Source organism: Mirounga angustirostris, unplaced genomic scaffold (assembly GCF_029215605.1).
Source record: "Mirounga angustirostris isolate CCGP_5_RB_7025 unplaced genomic scaffold, mMirAng1.0.hap1 SCAF_7, whole genome shotgun sequence".
Classification (NCBI taxonomy): Eukaryota; Metazoa; Chordata; class Mammalia; order Carnivora; family Phocidae; genus Mirounga; species Mirounga angustirostris.
In genome coordinates this window covers 53,877,176-53,891,810 of record NW_026991715.1, presented here as the reverse complement: position 1 = coordinate 53,891,810, position 14,635 = coordinate 53,877,176, and the positions used below count along the sequence as shown (strand labels likewise).

General features: G+C 36.5%; 1 protein-coding gene across 2 annotated transcripts in view; it reads right to left on the bottom strand.

Moving 5' to 3' along the window:
* Positions 1-11,072, bottom strand: part of BDP1 (B double prime 1, subunit of RNA polymerase III transcription initiation factor IIIB) — an 86,785-nt gene extending 75,713 nt beyond the window's left edge. Inside the window, exons 1-7 of one of the 2 annotated variants that reach the window (XM_064596216.1) lie at positions 10,639-11,072; positions 9,279-9,555; positions 7,716-7,825; positions 6,763-6,822; positions 4,411-4,539; positions 3,141-3,274; positions 1,921-2,015 (exon numbers count right to left, since the gene is read on the bottom strand). In XM_064596216.1, the coding sequence (XP_064452286.1) occupies positions 1,921-2,015; positions 3,141-3,274; positions 4,411-4,539; positions 6,763-6,822; positions 7,716-7,825; positions 9,279-9,555; positions 10,639-10,850 (1,017 nt within the window). In that variant the 5' untranslated portion in view covers positions 10,851-11,072. The remainder of the gene's footprint in view (positions 1-1,920; positions 2,016-3,140; positions 3,275-4,410; positions 4,540-6,762; positions 6,823-7,715; positions 7,826-9,278; positions 9,556-10,638) is intronic. The other variant, XM_045896229.3, reaches the window with a different exon arrangement.
* Positions 11,073-14,635: the final 3,563 nt, after the last annotated feature.

The following is a 14,635-nucleotide window of genomic DNA, read 5'->3' as shown; positions in this document are numbered from 1 at the left end:
ATGTCTAACTAGAAAAGTAAAAGGGCTTATAATCAATCTAAATTTTCATCTTAAGAAGCTAGAAAAAGAGAAAATTAAAGGCAGAGTAAATAGAAGAAAGGAAATGTTAAGTTAAAAAAAATGAAAATACACACACAATTGAAAACATATAGCTAAAAGTTGGTTCATTAAAAAGATTTTTGGAAGTCAAAATACCCTTAGCAAGAAAAGGAAAAAAAAAGGGAGAGAGAGAGAAGGAAAACATCAATTATCAATGAAAGAGGACTATCCACCACACATTAAAAATTTCAGTAAACAGTATGAAAACTTCATACCTATAAATTCAACAGCTTAGTATCAAAACTGACACAAGACAAAACTGAAAATCTGAGTATACCTATAGGTATTAAAGAAATTGAATTTATAATCAAAATTCTTCCTGCAAAGAAAATTACAGGCCCAGATGGTCTCACTGTTGAATTCTATCAAACATTAAAGGAGAAATACCACTAATCTTAAATTTGTTCACATAAAAGAGGAAACACTTTCCAACTCATTTTCTATGACCAGCATAATCCTAGTTCCAAAACATTTTGGACAAAGACATTAAAAAAAAATTTACAAAATATTCCTCATGAACAAAAATGCAAAATAACCCTCAAGAAAATACAGTAAAATTCAACATACAAAAAGAATAATACAAGTTTGGTTCAACACTTGAAAATCAATATAACTGACTAGTCCATTTTCACTTTTCTATACTTTGCCCAAAGACCTGTTGGAACTATACTAAACTTAGGGGAAGAGTCTAAATAATTTTTGAGAGAAATAGTCTAGTGACGAACTTATCATTAATTACTCAGATCAGAAAGCTCCCCTAGATAATCAATTTCTAGTGTTAGGGCGCCTGGGTGGCTCAGTTGGTTAAGCGACTGCCTTCGGTTCGGGTCATGATCCTGGAGTCCCTGGATCGAGTCCCGCATCGGGCTCCCTGCTCGGCAGGGAGTCTGCTTCTCCTTCTGACCTTCCCCTCGTCATGCTCTTTCTCTCTCTCACATTCTCCCTCTTTCTCAAATAAATAAAATCCTAAAAAAAAAAATTCCTAGCTTTAACATTTTGTTTTCTTTACAAAGATCAACATTAGAAAAGGAACATAAATAATATAAACAATTCTTCATCTTTTGCAGAAATAGAACGACCATTACACTGTACATGGTCCACAGGCGAAGGATCCATGCCTGGTCTAGTTCAAGATAAAAAAATCTATCCTAATATTCTTTTAATTAATGAAGAAAAAGACCCATGGTTGAATAAGATCTCATCATAAATCGGAAATGCATTACAGCAATATACTGTGCACTCAAATGCACTTGATCCCAGGAAACTTGTAATTAAGTTTCTCGCAAAAAGAACAATAAAACAGAGAATGCTCATTCTTTCAGGCATATTAAAGCACTAATTTACACCACTGTAGTTGTTAATAGTGTCCCTCACTGTCTAAAAAGTTAAGATAGCCTAGGAAAACAATGGTTAGTTCAGATAAAGAGAATTATTTAACTTACCATGCTTCTCTCCATGCCTTCCAAGGAAATTCAGAAACACATTGTGTTCAGAAGCTATCCTTAACCCAAATATTCTGGTACATTTATCTTCTCTCCTCATTACTTAGCTCTTCTTTTATCTTAATTTCTTTGGTTTTATTGGTACTCCCTCAAATCCATTTTAGAAGTGGGCAACATATAAATAATATGTTAAAACTAAGGAGACTCTACTCATATTACAATCAATATCTCATTACTTTCTGAGCTACACAAGGGGAAAGATCTACCCAAAACATTGTAGTGAAAAAGGATGGACTGAGATTTAAATAAAAGTTAAAAAAAATAGTATTTGTAATTTTTGGACCTTTTCCAATCAATGAATGTAATGGGTTTACTTTACCTTAATTTCTATCCTTGCTCTGTGAGGAAAAAGCTGTCCGATCATAGAAAAGTCAGTTCCTACCATGCTGATGGCTAAAAAAAACATATCTGTTTCTGTAAAAATAAAAGATTTAGAAAGAATGAAAATTAATCTCAGTATGTCAGAGGAAAAAATCTTAGATTAAGTATACATTTTGAGTTAAAAATAAATTTGAGAGTACTTAATAGTATTTAGGAAATCTTTAATCAATTTTATTGCAAAGAACTTCATGAATCTCAAACATCTCTAAACTTTTATACAGGAACATGATAAAAGAAATTTGTATGTTCATACCAAAGCAGCTGGAATATTAAAAAAAAAAAAAAAAAAAGACGACTACAATAACATTCTGCCTTTCTGGTGTCAAAGTGACCAAACTGTCAGTCACAGCCAGTATATTACTACTTTAATGGAAGCAACTGAGCTGTGCTAATTAGTATGTGAAAGAAAGTGGCTAGAAAAACACATAAGAAACTACTAATAGAAGTAACCTCAACAGAATAGGATTGTACAAGTCAAAGGAGGGAAGTATAGAATCTTTCTTGTTGCCCTGTATTATTCTGTTGTGTTTAATTTCTTTTCCCAAAACAACTTACATTATTTTTATTAAGAATAAGCAATACCATTCAGTAGGTATTACATGCTTTTTTAACAGCCTAATTTTTACCTTTACAAACCGTATTATACAATGAAGGTATAACATTATTATGAGTATTAAAAATATAAATAACTTTCCAAAAAATTTTCTTTTTTATACAGGGATTTGACAGAGAGGAATATTCCTAAAAACATTACTAAGATAAAGCCAGAGATACAGTTCTATGGTATCGGGAGAGGGACCCCACTGGAAGGTGCCAATAAAATTAGCTAAAGAGAAAATAACAAGGTTTGTGTTTTATTTACTTACAGAAAATTATTCACTTTATTTCAAAGAAATAACCTACACAATTTAAATGATAATTAGTGGGGCACCTGGTGGCTCAGTCATTAAGCATCTGCCTTCGGTTCAGGTCATGATCCCAGGGTCCTGGGATCGAGTCCCGCATCGGGCTCCTTGCTCAGTGGGGAGCCTGCTTCTCCCTCTCCCACTCCCCCTGCTTGTGTTCCTGCTCTCGCTAACTCTCCCTCTCTGTCAAATAAATAAATAAATTCTTTTGAAAGAAAATTAAAAAATAATAAATAAAATGAAAATTAGTTACCTTTATTTGACCATGGTTTAGAATAATAGTTCTTCCTAAAGCTGGAATATGTAGTTGTAGAACCACGCTCAAATATGGGGTCATTTTCCTCAACCACACAGGGGCCTTTTGTCCTTAAAACTTCTACAGTTAAACTGAAAAAGACACATTTTTAAATAGATCTGTACTAAAAACAGAGAAAAATAATAAATGATATCTGAATAGTTATATTTTGAAATTTACCATGGCAGAATCATATCAAAAGTATAACATATGAGGGATGCATATTTTCTAAGAATCTGCTAATTTTCATTTAAAATGTGATTGCCAAGGAATAAAAATAAATGCTAACATTTTTCCAAAATCTTTAACAGCAATATAAAATTTATACATTATCTTTGGGCCACCAAAAAATTATTTGTTTTATTAACTTATGAATGTCTCCTATATTTAATATATATTTTCTTATCATGCTAGACCCAGCAGAAAATATCGAGAAATATAAGTATTTGATATTTATGTTCTATGTTCCTATACACAAAGCAGTTCAATACTTTTAACCACTTAATGACCAGTAAAATCATCACAATATAAAACACACAAAAACAATTACTAATAGTATTGCATTAATGTTTAATTATCATAGAATTTTATATGCTATAAAAAGATTTTTTAACTAACTAAACGTCGGAAGACTTTCTATCCCCCTTTTTTTTTATTTACTACCTATGAATTTATCTTCTTTTTAAAAAAACATACTTTGGACAAACAACAAATTCCACAATGCCAAATTTGAAAAATTTAATGTTATAACTGAGAAATTAAACTACAAGGTGAATTAAACCTTGTCATAACAGAAATCACAGAATATTAAACCTATGATTCATTGCATTTTCATTACTTATTACCAAACAACAAAACATGGTATTAGTTAATAATATGAAAACCTGAATTTTGACTTCAAGATTGAATCAATTTTTGGAATCCATCATCAGTAGAGGCCAGCATATGATTAGTTCAGTAGCTCATCCCAATTACCAGTAAAGTCAGTAAACAATGGTGGTAAGTTAATGGATGATAGATCAGAAGTACCATCTTTTCATACAAAACATAGCATAAAAATTCCTAAAACTTATAAATTAATCTAACTCACTTTTCCATTTACAATACCCATTAGAAAAATACAAATATCAGTGTCTAAGTGACAATGACTGATGCAGAAACTCTCTCTCATTAAACAAAGCACATTTGTTCTGAGGTTTGAAAACCACAGTCTTTTTTTTTAACTTACCTTTCTTCATCCAAAATAATGGAACCATCTTCTGCCACTTTTACTCGAGGAACCAGCAATGGCCCGTCATCTACCTCTTCTTCTAGTTCTTCGTTATCTGCCGTATCAGGAGTACTCTTACCTTCTTGCCTACCAAATGTAAAGATAGGTTAATTCATATATCCTTGCAAAGAAGTATTTTCTGGGGGCGCCTGGGTGGCTCAGTCGTTAAGTGTCTGCCTTCGGCTCAGGTCATGATTTCAGGTCCTGGGATCAAGCCCCGCATCGGGCTCCCTGCTCCGCGGGAAGCCTGCTTCTCCCTCTCCCACTCCCCCTGCTTGTGTTCCCTCTCTCACTGTGTCTCTCTCTGTCAAATAAATAAATAAAATCTTTAAAAAAAAAAAAAATAGAAGTATTTTCTGAATACTACGAACTTGTGAAGTAAGTTACTTCAAATCCTACCTTCTCTTTATTTCCAACTTTCCCTATAACCTAATTGAAAATATTACATGTTAAGGACAGGGCTATAAGAATTTCTCTGATTTTATCCGGTAGCACTTAGTAAAAAGCTTTCACTCACTTTTGAAAATAGAGGAACAAATTCTCATCTTTTCTGTCTCAACAGTATCAGATAAACCAAATAGATAATGGGTAATTAACAACAACAAAAAAACCCTTATAGTTAAACAGTATCAGATACACCAAATAGATAATGGGTAATTAACAACAACAAAAAAACCCTTATAGTTATAAAGCATTAGTTTCCAGACCATTTTATTAGCCCTTCATAACAATCCTTGGGCATTAGTATTTTCCCTTTTCTCTTAAGATTTTTAAAATTTAGGGGCGCCTGGGTGGCTCAGTCGTTAAGCGTCTGCCTTCGGCTCAGGTCATGGTCCCAGGGTCCTGGGATCGAGCCCCGCATTGGGCTCCCTGCTCGGCTGGAAGCCTGCTTCTCTCTCTCCCACTCCCTCTGCTTGTGTTCCCTCGTTCGCTGTGTCTCTCTCTGTCAAATAAATAAAATCTTTAAAAAAAAAAAAAAGATTTTTAAAATTTATTTATTTGAGAGAGAGAGAGAGAGCACAAGAGGAGGGGAGGGAGAGGGAGAAGCAGGCTCCCCACTGAGCAGGGAGCCCAATGCGGGGCTTGATCCCAGGACCCTGGGACCATGACCTGAGCTAAAGGCAGATGCTTAACCAAGCCACCAGGTGCGCCAAGCGTTACTATTTTCAAACCCATTTGAGGTCTGCAGTAGATAAATAATCTTTGCTCTAGATTACACAACAGTAAAGGCAGACCAAGAAGCTAAATACAGTTTTCCAGATAGTAACTCTGAATCCCATATACCTTCCATTCAACTACATGGTCTCCTTAAGGTTTTACAGAAGCAAACATAACCCATAAATCTGTAAAAATACAACCTATTACTAAAGTCTGAGAATTCTGCTTTAAAACAATATAAATTCTAAGCAGAATAGCAATCATTACTTAATAACCTTTGAAGTAGGGGCGCCTGGGTGGCTCAGTTGGTTAAGCGACTGCCTTCGGCTCAGGTCATGATCCTGGAGTCCCGGGATCGAGTCCCACATCAGGTTCCCTGCTCAGCAGGGAGTCTGCTTCTCCCTCTGACCCTCCTCCCTCTCATGCTCTCTGTCTCTCATTCTCTCTCTCACAAATAAATAAAAAATTAAAAGTAAATAAATAACCTTTGAAGTAACAACCAGAAAATCCCAATGTTTCTGGCAATTTTCCATAATCCCCTCCATCTTGAATTACAAAACTACAATAACTTCCCAGGAAGCCTCTTGGAGACATTTCCTACTAGTAAGTGACCATTACAGTGCAGTGTAGAAGGCAACAAGAAACTTGTACAAAAAACAGACTCTCTAGTGGCATCAAAACTATAAAAAGAAAGGAAAGGAAAGGAAAAAGAAAAATATATACATGCTTGTTTAGAGAGACACAGAATGGAACTAGAATGATACGTTAAAAAATCAGTAACATTTGTTGCCTCCACAGAGGAACAAGATGACAGAAAAACAGATTTGGAACACTTTTCTCAGTAGACTTTTGTTCCGTGTGGTTTTTATACCATTGTATTATATTATTATTCTAAAACAAAACAAAATCCTTTTTAATTCTAAAAGCTTTAACCGAAATCATACCACTGGCCATTTCCATATATAATACACAAACAGTGTGAACCTTTCATTTTGATTTAAATCAGGCATTAACTTTTATTCTTGTTATTCTATTTAAACATTCCTATCACATGTAACTTGACTGTAACAAAAAACATTATTTGATTTCATTTTTTAAAAACTCTACCCACCAAAGAATTTATTTAAAGAAAACAGTAAGATAAATGCTTACTCTCTTGTCTGGACTGGCGTCAATGATTTTTCAGTTTTCTTTTCTTGCTCCAGTGAAGAACTAACAAATAAATAACATTTGTTTTTAAATATGTAAAAAGATTTAATATTTAATATAAAAAATACTTTTAAGTAATTTACACATGTCTCTTCTATCCATCAGCAAGAAAGAAATTATTTTAACTTGCTTTTTTTTTTTAAATGATACACCATAACATCATTAATGACAGTGTGTGGTCCAAGAGTCAATTTCTCAGTCAAAAATTTTGTCATCAAGTATAAATAATTTGCTACGCCGTAAGTACAGAATGTTTTTACTCTCTAATTCCTTAGTGAAGGGAGACTCTCAGTCCTGAGGCCTAAAGCAACCTACACATGGCTTTTCTCTATGTCAAATAACACAAAACCTAGGTTTTTGGCCCTTCCTTCAATAGGCCAACCTGAAAAAGGCTATACTGAAAACATGCCACTATTCCTACATCCACCTGCTAAACCATGAAGAACATAACACTGAAATTTATTATAAACCGTCTGCTTCTCCAGGCTAACTTTGATTAAAGAAGCTTTGTTCTTGGAGGATTTGTTAATCAAATGCCACTATATTTAATTAGGAGGCAGGGCAAAGAAATTAGACCATTCCTTTAGTATCAGGTTATAGTGTACATGAAAGAGAATCTGTAATACTGATTAGAGAAAAATTGTTTAGTTGGTTTTACAACAACTTAGAAATATAAGAAAAGAAACTTATTTTTTAATTTCAGAGGTAAAGGATACCATCCCAAGAAAGCAGTTACGTGAAATACCACTAAATTTTGTTAAAAAATTCTCTCTAAAAGAACATCGTATGTGCTATAAATTTTGTCAACATGCTTTTGGAAAACACTGAACCTCTACTCTAAAAGTGATACTTAAATCACTACATACTCAAAGAAAGGAAAAGTAAAGTTTACTTACGTCATTGGATTGTTATCTGGCAGGTAATATATGAAATCTCTCATAGTCATTTTTGAACGATCTGGTGGCTTCTGACTTTCATTTATGGCATATTTGTTTTTCCATTGCTTCTAGACACACAAACACACACAGAGATCCACTTTTATTTTACAAATACAGAAGAATTTCACATGTACTATACTCCAAGGTACAGCTCACTGTTGCATTCATTCCAAGTGATTTAATATTATTCCTACCACAATTATTCCTAATTTAAGGAAAAATTTTCTAAAGTGAATATTAAAAAGTTGTAGCACAACAAGGAACCTTAAAAACTGAAGTGTCTAGGACTGGACAAAAGCTCAATGTATAAACCCTACAAATGTCTTCTAACGAAAAGAGTTTACTAAGAATTTATAAACATACAGCTTTTGTTTACCCTGTAGTGATCTGGATTTGTGAATTTTATAAAATTCTTGAAGCAAATGTTTAATTTTTTAATTCCACAGAATAAATTTACCTAAGCAGATTCAATAAACATAGAGCATTCTGAAAGACTTCAATTTTAGAGGATATAGATTCAAACCCCACTGATGTTTGACACAAGGCAAGTAACCTCTATGAGCCTATTTCTGTCTGTGTAAAATAGTGATATCTACTTCACAAATGTGATAGAATTAAATAACAAATATAAAGCACCATGCTAAGTGCCTTCCTCTTAATTAATTAAAAAGGGCATTCTGTAATTAAAAATAAGAGCTGACATGTATTTGCCAGACACTAGTCTAAATGTGTTTTACATGTATAAACTCATCCAAGCTTTACAACCCTCCAATGAGATACATACTATCATCAGTCTTATTTTGCAGATGAGGACACAGAAAAATTAATTAAATTGTGCAAGTTCACATAGTAAGGGATTACTCCCAAGGTTCAAATCTTAAGTATCTAACTGCAGATTTACATGCTTCACTATTGGTACAGTGCCCTCTTGGAAAAATAATCAATCTTCAAGATTAAAAAGAAGATGGACAAAAAAAAGAAAAAAGATGGACTCTACTATACACATACGAGCATATTTTTCCCATTTATAATTTCCATATTGTCAACTTAGAAAATATTATCAATTCATTTTGCTCAAGTATACTTGTCTTAATTCAAATAAATATAACTCATGTCACTTGGACATCATGAAAAATCAGATTGAAGGCTTATTTTATAAATATACTTTGTATACATTTCTATGTATGTATATGTACAGAACTTCTACTTGTGGCCTTCACCAAAAACAATGAAAAATATAGAGGAATATATAAAAATTAACATAGTGGGGAAAAAAGCTTATTAAGTCCATTGGGCTTATTAATCACTTAACAAAAAGGATATTCACTGATCAATTACAGACCTACCTGTACCCCTGAAACAAATAATACACTATATGGTAATAATAAAAACAAAAACAAAAAGGATATTGATTATGCTCCATTAAATGCTATAGATATTTTTACTCCAAATGGTGCCTTATTAACATAAAAACAGAATTCTAGCAGAGACCAGTCAAAATGTGATTTTTGTCTCCCTTACCTTCTCTTTTCTTAATTCTTCTTTTAACATTTCTCTTAGTTTCTGGGCTTTATATAATCGGTATCTGTCTGAACATGGCTGTTTCTCTTTTGTTGAAACAGGGTTTGGTTGTGGAACTTCTTGATTAACTGTAGATAAGGGATGAGATTCTGAAGGAACATTGACACCAGGCTTAACCAGAGTAGGAGTACTTGATATTCTCTTTCTTCTCTGTGAAACAGTAGAGGAAGATTTACTGGATTCTTCAACATAATTCTCACTGTCAGTCTTTTCATCACTGTTGAAATTTTAAAAAAAGAAAAAAAAGGGGGCACCATGGATCTTTCATATTCTAGTTTCAAAAAACTAACGTGGTGAAAATCTATAACAGTAGAATCTCATTATTAAAAAAAATCAATGACTTGAAATATACATCAATCACGACAGAGATAAATAAAAATTTTATTTAGTAAATGTTTTTAACAGATATATAAGTTCTAAAAAAAGTCTGCTGTTTTTTTTTAAACTTCCCTTATGGCAATAGAACATATTATTTCATGCTCATGCTAACTCTTTTAAGAAAACAAAAGGCCAAGTTAGAAATTAAAGCTTAATTACCCTATTTTGAACTACTGCCAATTGTTTTTCTTTATAATCTATACTGACATCCCACTGAACTGATCTAAATTACTGAAATTTTACTCTATCAACCTGAGATCAGTCAAACCAAACATACAAAACTTCAAACTCTCCCTCTCCCTCTCATGCTGTCTCTCATTCTCTCTCTCTCAAATAAACAAAATCTTTAAAAAAAAAAAAAGAAAGAAAGAAAGAAAGAAGTCCTGAATCCAAATGTGGTACTGGCACATGCTTTTCCCTTCAGAAAACATGGCCACTATAAAGGGGCATGCCATCAAATCAAAGCAAGTAACCACATCTCCCTTCCACTGACTCGAATCAGCAGAACCAAAGTAACATTGGTCTTTTAGGAATAAATGAATGTTTTAAAAATTTTAAAAACTACTTAACCTCCTCAAAGTACTCCGGAAGAATAAAAATTACGGTAAAGAAATCTAAGCTAATGAACATTACCACGCGTGGATACTTTTCCCTTCAAAACTGTTACATGTGGATTCTTCCCACCACCTCTTGAAGACACGGTCCCCACCCCGAGAATCTACAAACCTTAACAAAATCCCCATTTGCCACACCTTGTGGACAGAGCGACAAACTGCAGTTGAGAGTAGGTTCATAGGGCCTCAACTCTAAGGCTTAATGCAGGCGACGGAGGATTCCTATGGTAAATTCATCTGGTCAGCTTCCAAGTGACAGGACCAGAGAGGCAGGGCAGATGAAAATGCTCCCCTCTGCATGCACTGACCTGCTCCTGGGAGCCTTTTCTTGGGGCTCGGATGCCCCGCAGTCCACCGAGGGCACATCTGTAGACTCCGCTGGCTTCGGGGAAGAAGCCGGGGCAGGATCCTGGGGCCTCGGAGCCTCTTGTCCACGTTGGGGGTTGGGAGCGGTAGAACCCCTGGCGCCTACACCAGGCCTGACATTCGGCTTCACGCTAAGGCGTGCCCTGCGGAACATGGCGGAGCCAGGGGGCCCGGGGATGCGGCCCCACGGCCGCTCTCAGCCCCGAGCCCCGGCCGCTGCCCGGAGAAGGGGTTAAGAACTACGCCCTTTCCACACAGCCACGCCACCAGGCCAGCGGACAGCTACCGCAGTTTCTCACCCCCGCCACCTCCTCCTTCCTCCCGCCGCCGCCTCTTCTTCATGACCCTGCTACACTAATAGCTAAGTTCCCCCAGTACCTTGCTTCCCCGCCCTCATAGGGAGGGCGCCGGAACTGATTACGCCATCAGCCAGCGCCGCGGAAGAACGTAAGACGCACATCTCCCGGAGCCATGGTAACTGTCAAACTACAGGGTTACTCGTGAACCGGAAATTGGGATGCACGGTGAACCGCTCTCCCCTCATTAGGAATCCCTAGGAGCTACTGAAAGGAGGGGAAGGAAGTAGTCAAGTCCCTCAGCCCACATCTTTAGGAGACTATTAAAATCATGGGGTACCTGACTGGCTCAATCAGAAAAGTGTGGGACTCTCGATCTTGGGGCCGGGAGTTTGAGCCCCACATTGCGGATAGAGATTACTAAAAAAATAATAATAGAAAACTTCAAAAAAAAAAAAAAAGGTCTTGTATAGTAGTGCCCGTTCACCAGCACATCCCCAGAACTTAGAAATTCTAAATTGAGTAGAACATAAATTACAAATTCAGGTGTGAAGAAACTGGTAAATTACTTCCTAGAATGGGAGCTAGGTTTCTGGAACATATCATGGGAGGAAGACCATTCACTGTAAACCTTTGTGCACTTTTTAATATACCTGTTCAAAAATTATTATAGTTAAAATTATATAGTTATAGTAAATTAGTATTCCTAATCTGCTTCAGGAGATAGCAATAGAACAATAAACAAGGTGTTCTGGGTTGGGGAGAAAAAAATACAACAAAAGAACAACTTAAGAATTAATTAAATGATATGAAACAAATTTAAAGGGTTCTATGACAGGGGCACCTGGGTGGCTCAGTTGGTTAAGCATCTGCCTTCCCTGAGGGTCATGATCTCAGGATCCTAGGATCCAGCCCCGCATCCAGCTCCCTGCTCAGCTGGGAGGCTGCCACTCCCCCTACTTGTGCTGTCTCTCTCTGTCAAATAAATAAATAAAATCTTTAAAAATAAATAAATAAATAAATAAATAAATAAATGGTACTATGACAGAGATTAATGGAAGGCTGGGTTACTTTAGGTAGGAAGTACTTTAGGCTTCTATAATGTCAGGAAAAATGGCCATAGATGAGGCTGGCCCCACACAGTATGGGCCAGTTTTTGAACCTGCAATATAAATTCCCTGACTCATTGCAACAGAGAGGCCCGACTTCCTTCTTGGAAGGACAAGATTTTACAAGAACATCCTGCTTGCTACATTAATAACAAAATGTCAAATGAATTAAATCCTTTATTAATTAATCCTTGCTATGTCATCAAGAAGGAGTAAGAAAGGCAAGTGTTTTTGAGAGTAAGATAACAAGGATACAAGCACAGAAGAGAGAAGAAATTCCTCTCAGACTGGAAAGAAATTGGAGGTCTGTGGATTCTGTGGGCTCCCTCCAATACCCTGGGGGAGGGACCAGGACATCAGATACACCTAGAGAAGCTCAAGAATTTGACAAAGAAACCCCTACTAAAGATGTCTCAGGAATCTTGGAGCCGCTACCAGGACCACAGGGCTTTGCACAATATATTCTGGTACAACGACACATTGCCTTTCCCCAAATGTTCTGTTCCACCTAAGAATCTAGGGCATTCCCACAATTCTGTACATAAGGCAGTCAATAATAACAAAGATTTAATTTCTCACTAGTATAAACATGGGAACAAAGATTTAATTTTGTTATTAAATATAAAGTCAGGCGCACCTGGATGGCACAGTTGGTTAAGCGTCTGACTCTTGATTTTGGCTCCGGTCATGATCTCCAGGTCCTGAGATCGAGCCCCGGGTGGGGGCTCTGCGCTCGGCTTAGAGTCTTACTTGTCCCTTTCCCTCTGCTCCTTCCTCCGTGAGCTCGCTCTCTACCCACCCCTTCTTTCTTTCAAATAAATAAATAAATAAAATCTTTAAAAATAAATAAATATAAAGTCCTAAGATATTTGTTACACAACGAAGTTTGTGGAGTAAATTCATAATGGCATCACAGTAATTTCAAGTCTTCAGTTTTCTCTGGCAGACACGCCCAACATTTCTTGTGTATATCATGTGTATCCCTACAACTCACAAAGTATATTTGCAGACGCAAAGAAAAAGCTCAATTAGACTGTAAATTAAGACCACACACAGAAACAACAATGCTACCACTTACCTTCCAATCCCAAACTGCTTCCTTCCCTTCTTTATGAGCCAGGCCAGAAAGTCAATCTTTTCCCCCTGCTCGTTACTCCAGAAGTTGCTTAAGTGGAATTAGACATAAGCACTACTGAAGAGAGGTAGGGCTTAAGGAGAGTGACAAGCACACAAGGCTCTCTGAGGTTAAAAGAATGACAATAATAGGTAACTTATTGAGGTCTACCATATACTGGGCACTTAGTACTTCACATACACTAATTCAGTTAATTAAGGAGGTACATTTACCTTCCCATTTTACTGGTAAGGAAGCTTTACTGCAATGAAGTAACATGCCCAAGTTCACATATCTACTCATTGGTAGAGCTGGGCTTTCAACCAATACATTCCATTTCCAGAGTTCTAAGTCTTCACCACTTTCTCCTACCTTCTCTAAAATAGGTGATTCTTAGGAGTTAAAATAAACATTATTGAAGCTTGGTCATATATACTTGAGAGTGCATTGTGGTATTTTCTATACTTTTGTATATGTTTGACATTTTCCAAAATAAAAGTCTTCTAGAAACAGGGCGATTGGGGGGGGGGGCACCTGGGAGGCTCAGTGGGTTAAGCAGCAGACTCTTGGTTTGGGCTCAGGTCATGATCTCGGTCCTGGGTTGGAGCCCCCGCAACTGGCTTCCCGCTCAGAGGGGAGTCTACTTCTCTCCTTCTCCCTCTCCCTCCTCTTGTGCTCTCTCCCTCTCTCTAACTAAATCTTTTTTTAAAAATGGGGCAATTTTACGGTGTACAGACTAACTCCACACATTTGTCAATTTGTAATAATTAACGGGATAGATGAAGAATATAAGTATTAACCAAATTAACCAATAGGCATCTTTCCACGTCTGTTTCTAGCAATGGCAAACGCACGATGGCTTTTACCCAGGTTCCAAGGTTGTCCTGGGCTATTATGAATGTGTGATAAAACTGCATTCCCTGCCATTCCCTTCACATCACACAACCCAAGCACAGAGCCATCAACCTAAAACTCCTAAACTACTGTCGACCATGACAGAGGCACTGGGATCAAACGGGAAATGAAGACACTTGCGAGTCTGTCTTAAATTTGATCTCATTTCTACAAGTCCCTACCTGTTAGGTCAGTCGCTCCTGGGCTCAGAGTCTCAATCTCCTCTTCGTAAAATGAGAACAATGAAGCCTACGTTACAGGCTTGGTGCAGGAATGAAAGAAAATATGTAAAGAGCCAAACTGACTTCTGCAGTTAACCCTCAATCTGTTTTGTCCCCTTCCTCCTCTTCCCGCTTCTGCAAGGGATGAATAAAAGTTAACGTTCTTTGTTGAAAAATGAGATACAGTAGCATTTATTGTTTTTGTCGTTACCAAAAAATGGAGGCTGGCCAGGCCCCAGTACTGTGGGTACACAGTGGGTAAAATCCACAGGCGCAGGACCTGCTGTGTAGACTCGACCATATTT